Source organism: Leguminivora glycinivorella, chromosome 1 (assembly GCF_023078275.1).
Source record: "Leguminivora glycinivorella isolate SPB_JAAS2020 chromosome 1, LegGlyc_1.1, whole genome shotgun sequence".
Taxonomy (NCBI): Eukaryota; Metazoa; Arthropoda; class Insecta; order Lepidoptera; family Tortricidae; genus Leguminivora; species Leguminivora glycinivorella.
Window position 1 is genome coordinate 28,499,569 of NC_062971.1, and position 19,159 is coordinate 28,518,727.

The 19,159-nt window shown below is 42.5% G+C and overlaps 1 protein-coding gene across 2 annotated transcripts; it reads left to right on the top strand.

The window, feature by feature from the left end:
* Positions 1–170: 170 nt before the first annotated feature.
* Positions 171–14,660, top strand: LOC125229300 (E3 ubiquitin-protein ligase TRIM9). Of its 2 annotated transcripts, none has more exons than XM_048134102.1 (10): positions 171–1,222; positions 1,362–1,457; positions 2,142–2,375; positions 3,969–4,116; positions 6,175–6,317; positions 8,374–8,512; positions 8,890–9,117; positions 9,794–10,329; positions 10,411–11,111; positions 12,881–14,660. In XM_048134102.1, exons 1-10 carry the CDS (start codon positions 545–547, stop codon positions 13,137–13,139), a joined length of 3,162 nt encoding a protein of 1,053 aa, XP_047990059.1. In that variant the 5' UTR covers positions 171–544; the 3' UTR covers positions 13,140–14,660. The 2 variants fall into 2 exon arrangements, with proteins under 2 accessions (XP_047990059.1, XP_047990065.1); XM_048134108.1 differs by lacking the exon at positions 10,411–11,111 and adding an exon at positions 4,773–4,799 and having other exon boundaries at positions 9,794–9,966; positions 12,881–13,146.
* Positions 14,661–19,159: the final 4,499 nt, after the last annotated feature.

Here is a 19,159-nt window from a genome sequence, read left to right on the forward strand (position 1 = left end):
CACTCATTCTCGATCCAAACCGCTCGCGCTCGCCGATCCTATACTGAACTAAATGAGCAAAGACCGATTCTCAGAGCACGGAAAGATTCAGTTCATTTCGGTCATTGATGGGATTTTATTCCTAACAGTTCATAGTTCGTGAACGACACAAGCCTATCAGTCAGTTTCAATCAATCATTCGTTCAACTGCTTACATTTTGGGCTATATGTTGTAACCATTGTTTATTTTTATAAAAGTATTTTAGATTTAGTTCATAACAAGAAGCGTGACAATTGATAATATTTTTAACGAAACAAGGCTTTGACGAAGTATTAACAGCATATTAGTGACTTAATATACACGCCTTGATATATTAGGGAACAGAAAGTTTTGTGCAACATGATCTCGTCCATGAGGGCCGCGGCATTTACCAGTGACCCTGGTTTCCATTATTACTATTTTGCAACACCAGAAAAAACATTAATCAATTCGTTAACAAGTCAATAACAAACGGATTCTGATGGGTGCAGTGTTCAGTAAACACTATTTGTCCTAAGCCTCAAAATGGAAGAAGAATTACGGTGCTTCGTTTGTAAGGAATTTTACCGAGAACCAGTGCTACTTCCCTGCGGGCACGCTCTTTGTCGTTTATGTGGGGTGAATCTACAGAGTCCGGTACATGAAAATGACGGAGCTTCATCGACTGACTATCAGGAGGCGGATAAAGCGTCGGTGTCGAGTGAGACTGACAGCGGTGTGGTCTGCGGCTCCAGGCCTAATAGCTTTGCGGGTACGCCCGCCGCCGCTGCATACCAGAGCGCTGCATTCACTTTAACTTGCCCTTCATGTAACAAGCAAGTTTTTTTGGATGACAATGGAGCTGAAGGCCTTCCACCGTTTCGTGTTATGCGAACTATTGTGGAGCGTTTCGGTGGCGTGGCCGGAGCACCGCCGGCTGAAGAGGCATGTCAGATGTGCGAGGGGGAGCGCCGAGCGGCGGTAGTGAGGTGTGAGCAGTGTTCAGTCCGGTATTGTGCTAGCTGCCGGGACGCATGGCATCCCACCCGTGGACCGCTTGCCCAGCATGAACTGAGAACTCTGGGCACTACTTGCCCTGACCATGGCTCTCCCCCAGTGCTTTATTGCAACAGCTGTCTAGTCCCTGTGTGCCAGAGGTGTGTGACTGAAAGGCACTCTTCCCATGTCACACAGCCCCTATCAAGTGCTGCTAGAGCACACAAGGTAATCTTAGTTATTTTTTTTTATTATAATTGCATCTGCATTCAGAATTACCTACATTAATTTGCATTAGCATTGAATTTAAAGTTTATATGCTGTTATACCATGTAGCACCACAACTTTACTCAATACTTTGTTTCAGACTGAACTCTCCCAAGCATTACAACAGCTTTCAGAAAAGGCCAAGGCTATGACTGAATACATCCAAGTAGTAAAAGGCTCAAGTGAACAAGTTGGTGTAAGTATTCTTCATTATTTCATAGCATAAGTTGCCTAACTTCCTACATGTTTTCTTGTAAGCATACATCAGAAATTATTAACATGATGAAAACAAAGTTACATCATTTCTTGTCTTGAACAGTCAAGTGGTGACTTCCTGCTTTTTGAAAAAGCCAAGCCGTCCTTTTTAAAACATAAATTCATCTTGAAAATCCAATTAAATTGCATACATTCTGTGTCTCACACTCACTTTAGTAAATTGTTTTGTCATCTTTTGGTTTGATAGGTAATCCAGTTGCCATTAACACCCTCACTGTAAACTTTATAGCTTTGTAATAAAGATTGTATCCATATGTGGAGCACTGGACAGTGAAATTGTTAATGTTCAGCCTCTGGTGTTGTAATGCAATGATAATGACATAACTAATGAGTTGTTGTAAGTAGATGTAGAATACAGTACAGGTTTCTTCACTTAATTATTAAATAGTTTGTAACTGCCTGCATGTTTATTACAGTTTTATACTGAACTCATCTATGAAGCAGTTATTGACAATAAAAAAATATTTAATCTCTTTCTTGTGCTCAAATCTGCCAATTAAAGACATTTTCAATTTAGAGACCACATTCTACATGTAAATAGAACATCACAATTGAAATGACATAGTAGATAAATCAGTGTAATGCATACTATACATGTCTGTAGGAATCATGCTCTGAACTAGAGCGGCAGATAGAACAAGCATGCGCAGAAGTGACCCGCACTCTGGGGCAGCGGCGTGAAGAGTTGGTGCGAGCGGCACGGGCGACCCGCGCACAGGCCGCGGCCGACGCGCGGGCCAGGTCCGCGCAGGCCTCCCACAAGCTCAGGGAGGCCACGGCTCTGCTGCACTTCTCCATTGAGGCTCTTAAGGAGGCTGACCATGCTGCCTTCCTTCAGGTAAATTATTAAAAATACTCGAATTTCAGGCGTGCAGGCTTTCTATAGATATTGCTGCAAAATTTCTACATTAAAAACAGACTCGACAAATATTTATTGAATGGACAAAACACAAGTGCATCAGGACATTGACGTGCACGTATCAGCTTTTCGAAGCTGCATTTTCTGGGAAACCCATGCTACGCTTCTACGAGCGGTGTGCCCGATTTCTTGGTAGCAAAGTGTTAATAATAATAATTAAGATGCTTATGGAGGAGTGTTCTGTTTTCATTTACATTGTAGCAAGAGATTGATGATGATGAAATGATGATGTCCTCCTAGACGTATCCGTCGACGGCGACATCCAGACAAGCATTGTTAAGTTATTATTATTTATAAAGAAGGGGTTGATTTTTTTAAGACTATTTTATTACGTGCATAAGCATGAGCCTGACTTGCAAATCCGAATTTGGTTCTGAAAGTCCGACAGCACGGAGCACAGTTATGTAGAGTTGTAAGTTTTGAAGCTATAATGTAAAAACTTTTAAGGATCAATCATGATAAGTAGGTGACTTTATTACAAAGGCGACCTATGTCATCATTGTAAAGGAATTCCAAACAGATCTTTACATAACAGATAATGCAGCTATTAGCCTAGAATACTAGTCACAGCTAAATTTATAGCCTGATATCATGAGGCGTGTGTAGTGTAGTGAATGTTTATCAATCTGTGTCATGGATATCTAACTCGAATATCATATTCAGGCTAATCAATAGAACCATCCTGATTTGATACGAATTATACGTGCTGAATATGCTTTATCACTCTGTAGGTACCTACATTTATATTACCTATGTGTTATTGATTCAATATTTATCGAAGTTTATTTTGTTTGCTTGGATAACATTATTTTCCTAGCAATAAGATAAGATGTTGACTAATAAAAGTAATAAATAAGTATGTACCTATTTGATATTGTTGGAAAGGAACAAGGGGTACATAAACAAACATTTCTTGTTCATATCATATTAGACAAATAAAAGTAGACAGAATGAGTCATATGTATGTCATTACGTATATCTGTACGTAAAAGGAGAGGTTAACCACTAAGGAGGTCAATTTTGCTTATATATCTTATACAAATTATTACCATCTAGTTTCCTTGTAACACAAGGTTGATTATGCATTGCCTCACATGGATTTACAATTTTTTTTTTTTTATTATAGATGGGCTTACTCTTGACCACAGACTAGCCAAAGGCAAAGACGTAGCCTACGATGGAGTGAGCTCGCCCAGAATAAAATTGTTTCGTAATTTTTGCCTTATATTAAAAACTTCAACCTATCTGCAATTGTAGAGTTCATTCATAACATGTCTACTCGACGCTTTGGTGCCCAGATCTCTAAGTTGACGCTCGGTGCGGAACTGCGCGTTCGGCGGGGGTGCGGTGGGGCGGGCGAGCGTGCATACAATCTATCCAGCGTCGACTCAGGACACTTGTATGAGCTTCAATTTGAGCGTGCACTTAGGCCTTACACTAAGCTTACGCGTCTGTTACGCTCCATGTGCTGAGTGCCAAAGGGTCCCCTATTATAGCGATAATTGCACACAGGTGGGCAACATTCTGTCAGCGCGCGCACAAGAGACGAGCAACACACTATGCGCGGCGCTGGAGCCGCCGCCGCAGCCGCCCGCGCTCACGCTCGACATCGAGCCCGTGCTGCGCACCGTGCGCGCCATGAACTTCGTCGAGTGCATCCGTGAGTCCCTTCTATCTGAGAATGAGCGAGTGAGCAACGTGAGTCTCTTCTATGTGAGAAAGAGAGGTGAGCAGCCGGTCATGGAAGTAAGGCGTCGCGAACAGCCTACGATGCTTCCAGCAAGAAACGACGCATCAATATGTAGCCGCTCGAGGGTACTACCTAGGTGACTATTCACTAGCTTGCGTGGGTTAGTCATCTTGTATCGACGAAGACTGCTTTGAGATGTAAAATTATGTATGTTACCCTAAAACTAAGTCTCTTCCCCTAGGATACTTTTTTCACTGGTCGCTCGGTCGGTCACTGTTTTTTGTACTGTAGTGGTTAAGTATTTAAACATATAGAACCAGGATAGGACTCCTAGGTGAAGAGACGGGGTTTTATGGTACAACCATTGACTGCATTTTTATTGAAATACATATGTAAGTATAATAAGCATATCTGACACATTAGTCACACTAATTGCAGTCACAACGAGCGTGAGAACTGATTAGTGGGCGAAGTTCAGATTACAAACAGTCGTCAAACTCCTGTTCAACAGGAAACTCCGTCATCTAGTTTATAAATAAGATGAACCCGTTTTAACAACAAACTGCTCATAAAACGGTTGCCGAATATAACTTTGTGCTATTTTAATGCTCACATTTGGAATGCAGCGGAGGAAAAGGAACTGGGATCCTCAGGTACGGTGGCGATTTTATAAGGTTTCAGATTTCTATTCTAGAAGGAAACTCTTTTTTATAAAACGTATTTGAAGATGAACTAGTCAAATAATTCTGCTGAAACTAAAATTAGCTTCAACTATCCCAGTCTGATAGTCTATTAATCTAGTTCAGCTACATACTGAACGAGAGATATATATTAGGATTAGGAAATTATTATACACTAGCTTTTTTGCCCGCGTTTTTCTCGCGTTAAATTCGAAAATTGCGGAATGCTCCATACTATCTTCAACTCCCTTTTAGGGATGTGATCTTCAACTCCCTTTTAGGGATGTGATCTTCAACTCCCTTTTAGGGATGTGATCTTCAACTCCCTTTTAGGGATGTGATCTTCAACTCCCTTTTAGGGATGTGATCTTCAACTCCCTTTTAGGGAGACAAAAAGTAGCCTATGTCATTCTCCGTCCCTTCAACTATCTCCACTTGAAAATCACGTCAATTCGTCGCTCCGTTTTGCCGTGAAAGACGGACAAACAAACAGACACACACACTTTCCCATTTATAATATTAGTTTCTAACTATATCTACTTATGGATAATACATTTTATTTCAAAGGAATATTTCATTCAGAAGATACGAAGTTGCAATCGAAAAATAGAACTAGAATTACGAACGATCTTTTACGCAATTTTTAGAACAATACAATACCTATAATTTGTTTTCATTGTGAGCACTGAAATGAAATTGGGTAAATAGGTCGAAGTGCGCGAAATAAACCGTGGTTGGCTTTCGGCCACACTCGCGTAACATTCGTAACCGATCTCATGTTACAGCGTGTGCCGGTATCAGTGTCATGTTTATAATTTTAATATAGCATGAGATTGAGCATCAGTATAAATCGGTTTTGGAATAATTTATTTACAAATCGATATTCTAATATCATGGATGCAATGAAAGAAGTCATCAAAGATTATATTATTTTAAAGTATGCATAAGTTCGGAAAGTAATGTAGGAGAGTCTGCAATAATGTAATGTACAAGAATTACGGAATGGCTACGAATTCGCAATTATTTACACGATGCCGGTGCGAGTTTCATTACATTGCGGTATTTGATTGGTGCTGATTTGTATGTAGGTAGTCTCAACAAGTCAACAGTGTAGTGTAACTAAAATCGTTTTCGGGGTCTCACGTCGTCTAAATGTGCCTTAACGGCCCAGCCACGACATTGGTCTAAGCGCGACAACGGTGAGCGGCCGCCATACGTGCGAATGAAAAGTCCCATCGCAGTGTCTCGCTCCAATGTAAGGCCGCCGCTCACCGCTGTCGCGCTTAGACCCATGTCGTGGCTGAGCCGTAAGAGTCGGGCGTTAATGAAGTGTCGTGTCGTGTTGCAGCCCCGGGCGCGCCGACGATGGCGGTGGAGGCGTGCGCGGCGCGCGGCTGCTCGTGCACGCTGGCGTGGCGCGCGCCGCCCGCGCCCGCCGCCGTGCGCGGCTACGTGCTGGAGCTCGACGACGGCCGCGGCGGGCCCTTCCGGGTGAGTCTCTATAGTGTAGTGCACTCTAGTAGCTGTACGCTAGTCGCTAGTCTAGTGTACAGTCGAGTTCATAAATATGTGTACATTTCTTCATCTTAACTTGTTGCAATAAGGTGAAAAATGTACACATATTAATGAACTCGACTGTACAGGCTGTGGCGCCGTGCGCGGGCGCGTGAGGAGCAGGACGACGGCCGCGGCGGGCCCTTCCGGGTGAGTCAATAGTGTAGTGCACCCAGAGATGTTAACTATTTGAAATAAAAGCATTTCAAATAGAAATACAAAATACCTATTTTGTATTTGGTATTTTAAATACTTTTATCGAAAACTATTTTGTATTTTATTTGAAATACTTTTTAGTACAAGTATTTTGCAATTTCTACCACTTCAAAATACAAAATGCTTTTTGTCACTTTTTGACGTAAGATAGATGGTACCGAGCGCGTATTCTATTTTTTTGTCTGCCTAAGTTATGTAGGTGACCGGGACAACACGTTCGGAAGCGCTTAATTTAATGTTTTACAAAAACACACTTATTTTCAGTGCTGCCAACATAGTGGTTCCTATAATAATTAAGGTTGCAAAGCACCCTGACCGTGAACATCGAAAAACCGGGGAAAATCCATATCGATTTGTATACCTTAATAATACCTTATACAGCTGTAATTTATGCTTAATTAATATTAAGTACCCAGTATTATTTTAGGATTTTTTTTTCATATTTCATACATGCAATGTAACTCTTTCATTCGATTTTTATAATATTAGGTAAAAGACATGGAGACAGTCCATTTTGGCTTCACTTTTTATCGTGTTAATTTTATAGATCCAGGAAGGAGCCAGGTTTCTGGGATCTCTAGTGATTCTGTGTTTTAAACACATCTTTAAAATAAAGGCTTTACTTTATGTCAAAAAAGTATTTTATTTGAATAAAGGTATTTTGAAAATACCTATTTTGCATTTTGTATTTCAAATACCTTTTTGTAAAACTATTTTGTATTTTTATTTGAAATAGGTAAAAAACCAAAGTATTTGCATTTTGTATTTAAATACATTGCACTACCTATTTTTTAACATCTCTGAGTGCACCCTAGTCTAGTGTAGTGTACAGGCTGTGGCGTCATGCGCGGGCGCGTAAGGAGGCGGGCCCTACCTGGTGAGTCCCTAGTGTTACATACGTTGGTGAGAGTTTCGTGACGCCACTCAGTGTTAATATCAACCGGGTCTGTATCTATCCCTCTATCCTCGAGCATTGCCATTCTTCTGACAGCTTCGCGGCTGCCGCTCTCGTACTGAACTTACCAAGTTACCTGTTATTTGCGAAAATGTCGCAATCTTACGGATTTTGCTTGTCCCCCGATATAAAAAAAAATAGATTCAGATAGCAAGATCCAAATTCAAATTATTACAACAGAAGGGGTTAATAGAGATGACCCCATTCCATGGCATTATATGAAAACCGGTTTTGAAATTGGGGTGTACGGCGGTACAGGCATATGGAAATACGTAATAATGGTCCTGGGAGTAATTTTATTAAATACCATTTTAAAATGGTAATATGATTAGGTCTAGAGTTCTGTCCCACTTACGTTTACTTTTTCGTAGGTACAATTTTTAGCAGGATCCTGTTTTTGTAGTATACATGCAGTATCCTACAGCACGCAATTAGCATGAATATTTCGTAGGTTGGTACATACTAAAAGTTGCGAGACCTTGCATGCAACTTGAGTTTCATTACAATGCGATATCTAATTGGACGGCTGAATTCAATGCAACCTCAATCGAGCGCTATGTAAATAATTGCGAGTGCACACAACTTTCTAGTTATTCAGCCCTTACGTGACATTGCTTGGCTATTGTTGCCTGCGCTCATACCATAGAAATCGCCGAAAACTCCGCCAAAGAGCTCGTTTGACCATTTATTAACCAATGACATATTGACCGGGATATAGACCGTGATTACCTTTTTGATTTTTGTTGTTTGTGTGTGTTTTTGTTTGATATCCCGGTCAATATAAGTCTAATGAAAATAACCGTGAATCATTCAAAACTGCAGGAGGTGTACTGTGGGCGCGAAACTATATGCACGGTGGATGGACTACATTACGCGTCCCTCTACAGCGCGCGGGTTAAGGCCTTCAACGGCGCCGGTGAAGGCCCTTACAGCGAGGTCATCGGCCTTCAGACCTCATCAGGTATAAACTACATCCTGTATCCTACTTAAGAATAACTTTTCTCATTCTGATTTATTTTGTAATCTTTATTAACTTACTTTTAGGTAAGGAAAGATTAAACTTGCGCACGAGCATGTTAGGCAAGGAGCATGTCAGCTGCAAAAGATTTTGCTCAATGTTAATGTGACGTCGCCTTTACGCTAAACCGCATTGGATCGGTTGGTTGGTTTCTGGAGTCTTCAGTTTCCAACGCCAATATATCTAATCCAGAACAATAAAATATAATTGAAATTTGATTCTCTTAAGGATATTGAGTGTTTTAAGTTTGGCCATGCTTCACTAATAAGTGACTACTAGTAACTGCGCCCAAGCATATAAACATGAGCGTTATTCCCCAGTGGCGTGGTTCACGTGGGACCTACGGTGCGCGGCAGGCGAGGGTCTGACGCTGTCCGCGGACGGTCTATCAGCGCGCGCGGCGGGCTGGCAGCCGCGCGTGGCGCTCGCCGACCAGCCTCTAGCGCGCGGCGTGCACTACTGGCGTCTACTGCTTGACGAGTATGACGGCGACGCCGATCCTGCGTTCGGCGTGGCGCGCGCCGACGTCGCCAAGGACAAGATGCTCGGTGAGACCTGTTGCTAGGCGACCAGCCTCTAGCGCGCGGCGTGCACTACTGGCGTCTGCTGCTCAACGAGTACGACGGCGACGCCGACCCCGCGTTCGGCGTGGCGTGCGCTGACGTCGCCAAGGACAAGATTCACAAGATGCTCGGTCAGACCTGTTGCTAGGCAACCAGACGCTCGCGCGCGGCATGGACTACTGGCGTCTGCTGCTCGACGAGTACGACGGCGACGCCGACCCAAGCCAAGGAGAAGATGCTCACCTATTGCACGCCCATTATCCGCTGGCAACTATAAAATCAGTAATAAATTCTTCTAAAAAATTTTGCGCCGCGCGGTTTGTCCTTGAGTAGCGCTCTGCGCGAGCGAGGTGCAGAGAGTACATGTACGACGGACGATCGCGGTCGCGCCAGTACGCGCCGCGCCGCGTGGCGCTGCCAAGGTCGCGCGCGGCGCGTGCGAGAGAGCCAAACACCGATAGCAGGAGATTCACTACTGGGTCGTCCTTACACTGTGCCACTGGCGATTTTAGTAAACCAATATTCATCTCTGAATCACGTCAAATTTGTGTGTTACTGTGATCAAACTGGATACCATAATTTAGAATCACCATCATCGTTGATGAGATGACATTTATTGCTTCTAGATAATAATTAGAAAGTTATGTTCGTCAACTCACAGGTAGCGACGCACTGGGCTGGGCGATGTACATCGACGCGCGGCGCTCGTGGTTCGTGCACGGCGGCGCGCACGGCGGGCGCGCGGCGGGCGGCGTGGCGCGCGGCGCGGCCGTGGGCGTGCTGCTCGACCTCGTCCAGGGCACGCTGCGCTTCACCGTCGACGACACGCCGCAGGTACCCACGCCACGTGTGTCTCCTACATCGTGGTTCGTGCACGGCGGACGTTGTCGCGCGCGGCGCGGCCGTGGGCGTGCTGCTCGACCTCGTCCAGGGCACGCTGCGCTTCACCGTCGACGACACGCCGCAGGTACCCACGCCACGTGTGTCTCCTACATCGTGGTTCGTGCACGGCGGACGTTGTCGCGCGCGGCGCGGCCGTGGGCGTGCTGCTCGACCTCGTCCAGGGCACGCTGCGCTTCACCGTCGACGACACGCCGCAGGTACCCACGCCACGTGTGTCTCCTACATCGTGGTTCGTGCACGGCGGACGTTGTCGCGCGCGGCGCGGCCGTGGGCGTGCTGCTCGACCTCGTCCAGGGCACGCTGCGCACGTGTGTCTCCTACATCGTGGTTCGTGCACGCGGCGCGGCCGTGGGCGTGCTGCTCGACCTCGTCCAGGGCACGCTGCGCTTCACCGTCGACGACACGCCGCAGGTACCCACGCCACGTGTGTCTCCTACATCGTGGTTCGTGCACGGCGGACGTTGTCGCGCGCGGCGCGGCCGTGGGCGTGCTGCTCGACCTCGTCCAGGGCACGCTGCGCTTCACCGTCGACGACACGCCGCAGGTACCCACGCCACGTGTGTCTCCTACATCGTGGTTCGTGCACGGCGGACGTTGTCGCGCGCGGCGCGGCCGTGGGCGTGCTGCTCGACCTCGTCCAGGGCACGCTGCGCTTCACCGTCGACGACACGCCGCAGGTACCCACGCCACGTGTGTCTCCTACATCGTGGTTCGTGCACGGCGGACGTTGTCGCGCGCGGCGCGGCCGTGGGCGTGCTGCTCGACCTCGTCCAGGGCACGCTGCGCTTCACCGTCGACGACACGCCGCAGGTACCCACGCCACGTGTGTCTCCTACATCGTGGTTCGTGCACGGCGGACGTTGTCGCGCGCGGCGCGGCCGTGGGCGTGCTGCTCGACCTCGTCCAGGGCACGCTGCGCTTCACCGTCGACGACACGCCGCAGGTACCCACGCCACGTGTGTCTCCTACATCGTGGTTCGTGCACGGCGGACGTTGTCGCGCGCGGCGCGGCCGTGGGCGTGCTGCTCGACCTCGTCCAGGGCACGCTGCGCTTCACCGTCGACGACACGCCGCAGGTACCCACGCCACGTGTGTCTCCTACATCGTGGTTCGTGCACGGCGGACGTTGTCGCGCGCGCGCGGCGGCCGCCGTGGGCGTGCTGCTCGACCTCGTCCAGGGCACGCTGCGCTTCACCGTCGACGACACGCCGCAGGTACCCACGCCACGTGTGTCTCCTATCTACTTGTCTCCTACGTCGTAGTTCGTACACGGCGGACGTTGTCGCGCGCGGCGCCTCCGTCGACGATACGCCACAGAACTAAATCAAGATAGAAGGAAAAAGTGTATCTACTTCGCGTGCCGAAAAGTTAAATAGCGAGCAACATTGTTCGCCGCGCAAGTCAGTCTGCTCCCGACCGCTGCCCGCGAGTGACATACAGTGAAAAATACAAAATGGGTCGGTATTCGATAATTAACTGTTCAAACACCACCAATAAAAGCAAGGGTGTTAAACAAAGTGTTTCCTATCATCGGTAAGTACCATTTGTCCTAAAATATTTTTTATTAAATAAAAGACACGATTTTCCTATTTTTATCATCAAAACATTAGCTGACGTACGGCCGTCAAACTAGTTTTCCATTGCGGCTTTAATTTGACGAGTCCGACTTGGCGTGCGTTTAAAACAAGCGATATAAAAATAGGCTATTCAAACTGTCGAGACAAAGTGAAGGTAGATTTGTTATTTTGTCCGTCGAACTCACGTCGAACTTAAGAATAGTGGTGCACCACGGAACTATATCGTCATGTATGCTGCGATTTCCTTATTCGATTTAAATCGATTTTGCGAAGCAGTGGAAATTATAATTATGTTTTTATATTGTTATGAACGTACATATAAAGTACGAGTGAAAAGTAAATTTAACTTTAAAATGGGTTACAGTTACGGTATTAACGTTGAATTTGTGGTCGGCAGAAAAACAAATACAAACATAATACGCTCTATATTTATTATGAATAAAAATAACTCTAAAAATGTGTTAATGGTTAATTATATTTATATATTACTAAAAGTTGTAACAAATAACATGAGGATAATGAAGTGAGTACATGGTCGATTTTCTTAAAAATATTACGAAATATTAACTAGTATTACCTACCTACTAAAATCTTTGTTCCTGGCCTTAGGCAAATTATACCTATACCTACTAGTGAATTATTTGTCATCACACGAATACAGGTATATACTTACTTCATTTCACAATGAAGATGAACATCCGATATTTTTAACTTCGGCGGGCATCCCGCACGCAACATCCACAATCGATCGAATGGGTTACGCGGCGACAACGTTCCCATCACTAAAGTACACTCGTGACGTCATAGGCTCGACACAAAACGTTACACGCTCGGTTTCGCTGTTAATCGCCGAGCATTTTCCTTCTATCTTGATTTAGTTCTGTGGCCTACGCCTACGAGAAGCTGATAGTCATGTTGATGTTCGGAATCCTAGTCATTTCACTTTGTGGACGTTGTGGTCGCAATTGTTAAAATTACCGCGTTATGAAGTTACGTTTATTATATGACCCCGATTTCCAAAGAATGTTTATAACGTCATTCACCTATTAGTTTTTATTACTATAATGACCTGTTTTGAAACCTCACTAAGGCCGCGAACTATACGCAAGCGGCGCGTGGTGCAGCAAATAATTGATTGAGACCATTCATACGTTACGTCTCTATTTTCCGTGCGCCGCTCGTGTCCAGTCCGATCTTTGTCGGGACTATAATGAATAATATTTGCAGCTTCACTCCCACCAACTGACCAAACGAATACTCATTTTCAGGGCGAGATCGCGTTCACAGGCCTCCGCGGCGCGTTCTACCCCGCCGTGTCGCTCAACCGCGGCGTGGCCGTCACGCTGCAGCCCGGCCTGCCGCCGCCCGCGCTGCTGCTCGACCAGCTCGCCGCCGAGTGAGCGCCCTCCGCTATCTACCGCCGCCGTCGGTGCAGCTCGTCTAGCGCCTTCCACGACACGACACGGTCGCCATCAACTGCTGCCATCTACAAATACATCGCTCAAAACACCAAACAAAACGGTGTGATGTAAAGCGGTATTTTTGGTATGTTGTTTCGAGTTATATTGCGATTTTTCGCAAATTACGAATTGCGTCCCCTGCAACGAGTTCGAAAAGCGCGTGTATGATGCGAGCCCATGGCGTGGCATCATACATTTTTTATAGAGTCATCTTTCCCATAGACTTTTTATACAGTCGAGTACACAAACATATTACGAGCCAACATGGTGACCTCGTGTACTGCAAGGTACATACCTACACTACAAGCGCAAAATGTGTTCTTTTGGTTAATAATTCATATTGAACAATTAACTTAGGTACTTAGATATCGAATTTATATTATTTTTTATTATTTAAACATGTATACCCGCCCAATAGATAAAATACTAACTTAATTAGTAAGTAAATTTTCGTAATATATATTGTTACCTACACAGGTATAGCGAGTAAGTGTTGAGTACACGAAAATATCACGTTTACCGTGTGCATATAGTTATATGTAAACATATAATTATTCAGTTATGGTCGGTCAATTTGACTGTAATTTACATATAGGTAAGTTAATTCTACACATATTAAGTAATATTAACTCCTCGTGTTATTATTGAAATCCGAGTACCTAGGCGAAAAGTAAGTAAACCATATTTGAAATGTTCGAAAAAGGGGTTGTTGAGCGTTGCAAAGTACAAGGAATAACAATTTGCTACCAAAACAAATAAAACATGCAAATTTTCACAAAATACCTCAGGTATAACCATATTACGTTATAGCGTTTACCTACTATAGGTCTATGCGTAATAGTCTATCTAAGTAGGTAAACGCCATAACGTAATATGCTCCGTAATCATTCAAAATCATCACTTGATAGTGACATGACATGAGGGAACTCAAAATGTACATTAAACTACTTCGTCTCTCGATAAATTGTAGCGAGCCGACGCAGTAAGATACAATTCATGTAACTGGCATTGTGTTTATTTTTTAACTTTTTTAATAACCTGTGTTGCAGATACTTAGTGATATTTTTTATTTTTTTTACGTTGATATTTTTATACTAAGTAGAGCCTACATGCACGGCAATTTAATGAGCAGCTTATTAAAAGGTTGTAAGGTAATTGCATTCCGTTTGAACGTAGCCTCCGATGTTCCATGTTTTATTTTATTACTTAAGATATTGTGACGTACTTAAGAAAAAGGTACTAAGGTGGGGGAAGATTGTAGGGTTTTTAATAAAATCTTCTGTTCAAAGCACTACAAGAGGCTGTCTGTCTTACCCTTCAATCTTCCCCCACCTTACCTTACATTGATAAGGAAGTTGAAATTTGCTTGTATCTTTGAACGAAGAAACTATTAGAGCGTTTTCATGGCAAGCAACAATATGATACCTTTTCCTTGAAAACTTGACAATTTATTTTATTTCATTTAAATATATAATGATCTCTAGATAGCTAAACTTTGTAGTCAGCAGTAATAAATAACTACTTAACAATGCGTTAGTAAACAATTCGGTCGATTCGATTTATTCAAATGCATTTCTTTTTGTGTCACAAACCTCAGGGAAAAACTTGGCACCAAGAAAAAAAATCAAAAAGTATTGAAAAAATAATATGATTTCTTGGGTTGGCCACATCCATGACAGCAAAGATGGATTCCCGGTAGTGATTTTAAGGCCACTTAAAATTGTCTCTAGACTTTTCAAGACTACAGACTTACAAGACTCTAGACTTTTGACAAGTATACCTAGGCTAGGCTAGGATAGGTAGTACCTGGCCTCCATCCCAGTGACTGCTAATGAGAGATATCTTCATGCTCTAGCTGACCTTAATTTATCCGGCCCAAAATCGTAAATGCGGAAAAATCCACTTTTTTTTTTACATTGCGTGCCCTACCCACATATTCCAAAATGGCGAAGGGGGTCGCGAATAAATTCAGTTATTGTGATTCAGATTAACTGGAAAGTTGCACCAATGTCACCATGTACCTCCAAGTCCTCCAACATTCATAAGGTAGGTGCTTCTGTTAGGGCGATGTGAAAACGACAAAGACAAAGTTACATCGCTGTCCAAATTCTATCTATCCGACAAATCCAAAGCGGAGCTCCTCATAAAGCTAATGGCGCAAAACGTCACATAGAGGCGCAATTTGTATGAGTCAAAGGAGCATAGGAGGATAATAAGCGTGACGATGAGTTCAAATACTTGGAAACCTAAAGGCACATGTAGTGGCAAAACACCTAAATGGGCATCCCGACGCTGACAAAGAAAAAATTTCGCGCTCGCTTCGCTCGCGTTTACTATTTTTCATTTCATAAATTTAAAATCCCTTTATTTTTCGTGAAAGTTTCGTGAATTTTTCATGAAATTTAAGATTTTTTTGGAAACATTCCGCAACTTGCACATAACTACTCTGCTCTGATAGACTAGGTACTTCATTTTGTTTCCTATGTTATGTACATACAATATAAAAGGGGAAAAAAATTCGCACTCGCTGCGCTCGCGAGATGTTTTTTCTGGTGTAGGATATCTAAGGGCGCTGAAACTCAAACTCGCTCTACCCTGATGCACGGGCCGGCACTGGTATAGCCAAAAGTAAATGGCGATAACTACGAACTACAGATTTCGTTTACGTTAGTTTTATAAAACCAGAAATTAAAGTTTAATAGTTAACCTTAGGTACAAAAGTATGAACTGCCTTGCAAATTTTAATACAGTGGAAACTGTATAAGTGGAATCGCAAGGGACCGGCTGTTTAGTTCCGCTTATCCAGGTTTTCCATTTATCCAGTTTTCCACTTAACCAGGTTCAAATAAAACGTTTTCTCACTTACAGAGGCTCTCACTAATAGAGGTTGTCGATTCTAGTAATGTCGCTCATAGAGGTCACGTATATGGTCAAATAAATATGTATCTTTTATTTAATATGCATGTAAGTAGATATAAATTAACAAAATCCTGACTTCAAAAAGCAATACTGTAAATAATCCACAATACTGTTATACAAAAACAATACCTTTCCTTTGTTATGAAGTAACTTATATTTATTTAGACAAAATCACTCCCAATATTTATTTATGCAAGAGAAACCAGTATGGTTAAATAAATCAATATACCGATTGTACTTAAATGAAAATTCCATTTTTTTTTTAATTTATCCCGGAGAGACAAACACTTGATTGTGTGCTTAGGAATTGCTTATCTAACAGCACGGCACCGCACCACAGCTAAAACCAAACTGAACGATGTGTAATCTCATACAAAATATATAGGTATAGTTAAAAGACAAACCATAATGTTAACGAAACAAACTACCCTCCTTGTGGCGGTTTATTATAAATACAAATTATATAACGCCAAGCTTTTCCACTCATAGAGGTTTCGGAGATGACTGCTTCCAGTTGCAGAGGTAAAAATAAGAAATCTACGAAAAAATGGATTCCGCTTATAGAGGTCCCAAAATTCCACTTATAGAGGTATTTCGGTGCTAAGGGACTGGGACCGAGAACTTAGGTCCACTTAAAGAGGTTTTCCACTTACCCAGGTTCCACTTATCCAGTTTCCACTGTATTTCGTACTTTAGAACACACACATATTCCAGAAAAAAATTGGATTGACAGACGGACAGACAGACGCACGAGTGATCCTATAAGGGTTCCGTTTTGCCTTTTTAAGGTACGGAACCCTAAAAATTTTTTTAGGTTTTTTCAAGACAAAAAACCGTTTTTTTGCAACCCTAAGCAAAAGTGGTAAAAATTAAAAATTTGGTCAGGGAAATTTTCTTAAATGGTCATGGAAAGTCAGGGAAAAGTCAGGGAATTTTTTTTGGGTTTAGTAGTGGACACCCTGCCTAATACAATAAATGTACACTGACTGTACCTACGGACTTGAAAATGATTGTAGGTACTTTTAGTTTAATTTGAGTGTTCTACATATTTATTGTCTTAAAATTGCTGCAAATAGTATACATTTATAAACAAAATGCAGAGGTGCATTTCAAAAAGGCCTAATTAATGGATAATCTATTAAGATTATTTTTAACTTTTGTGCAAGTAATTTATTTTGTGAATTTATTTATAATTTAATGTACTATTTCCGCCTTCTAACGTAAAAGATAACCATAGTTTATATCGTACTCTAAAATAAATTTGTGCCATCATCAGACACTAACCATTTTTTGTATTAGTACTATCGGCATAGAGCGTACCGTACTAGTTCTCATTATTTTTGGTTGTTAATATAAATCAAATTATATGAAAATGTTTTCCGTGTCAATATTAAATCCAGGGAGGAAAATGGGTACCTAAGTACTACACCCTGGCAAGAAAGAGTAGAATGAAATAAAGTGACAATATCCTCGTCTGGTCCCTTGAAAATCAATGTGAGTGAGAATTTGAGAAAACGGGACGACACTACGATGCTGCCTGCCACTTTTTTATTTAGTTTTCTCTATTTTGCCAAGCTGTAGGTTTATATGAAAAAGTAGCCTTTCCTCCTAAATTTTAAGAACATGTACTTGGTCCTAAATTGTTGGATTTTGATATATTGTAAATTGAGTTATTTAAGCGAAAATGTGTGCTGTTCTTAATGTACTTAATGATTATTGCGACTGATTTACAATAAATTTTAATAACCTTTATGGCTATTTTGTCTTGACTGACCACAGTCCACAATTCTAACAAACCCAAACACAGATTGCGTTGATTTAATACATAGTTGTTTCCATTGTCATACATTGCTCAAAAGTTATAAGCGGAAGTCTCATCTCACTAGTCATAATGAGCTGAGACCAACTTGTAATTTGTAACTTCGATTCGAGAAATGGGCCACTGGTCTTCATCATCAGATAAGATTGTCTTAACCATGATATTGCATTGGCAGCAAACTTTTTAGGTTTCGTACGCTTTTTGCTTTGTAAAATATAAACCGCTACTTCGCCGGATACTTCATCGCCGTCCTTGCATTATCCCATGCCTCATGGGTGTCTGGGTTCGCTTTGACAACTGGACGTAGTGGACGCAGGAACCTAGAGATAGATAGTCTGAAGATTAGGCGTAGGCACTCATTTTAGGAAAGCGACTCCCAAGCCCGAAGTTTGGGTTTGGAGACGGCCACTATATGGCGGCACCGCTATCCTAGGAAATCCGGGACGAGATCACAATGTTGCTCACAATTAACTTGTGATTTTTGTTGCACCACAAGCATTACTTGTAAACTATATGAGGTGTGCAATAATAGTACATTGCAACAAGGGGAGGAAGTTGAATATTATTAACGAAAGTAAGTTAAATCGCGACGGCTTATCGGAGCGATTTAAAGCCTCGAGTTTGTAATATTCATACTCCCCGAGTTACACACAGTTTTTCATCACACTCGCAATGTAAACAATATGTAAATATGTACGGTACAAGAAATTTCATTATTCCCTTGGGAGAACGATTTTTCTATAACTCACGCTCCGCCTGCGTGCAATAGCACATTTGTGCGGGTGTGATGAAAAGAGTATTGTATCTTGGAGAATTTGGTGTGATGTGGAATCTATAATAAATAGACTTCGCCGTCTACGACTGGTGCCCGTATATATCCACATCAAAGTCAATTTGAAAAGCTGGAAGTGGAAGTAAATCAAATAAACTATTTGGCGTGAAGAGTTTATTTTGGCCAATTTTCAACAATAATATATTTTTTTTAATATCAAAAACAAAATCACAGAATTTTAATGACACTGCCACTGGAAAACACTAAATTTGCAAAATGCTAGTGTATAGATAATAATAAAGGCATGATTTCTTAAGTAAATAATTACACATGGGTTATAAAAAAATCTAGATGATATGGTTGATTGTCAAATTGTCACTGGATGAAGTTAAATTCAGTATATAATTATTTTTTGTTAACCGATTCAAGGATATATTGGTACCTACTATACTCTATACATTTGGTCTATCTTGTAACATATCCATCAAACATACATAACTTGATTCACAGCATTACTTAGCATATCGGAAGACCAAATCAAAACCCAAATGTCAATTAGACCTAAAACATAGCCAGC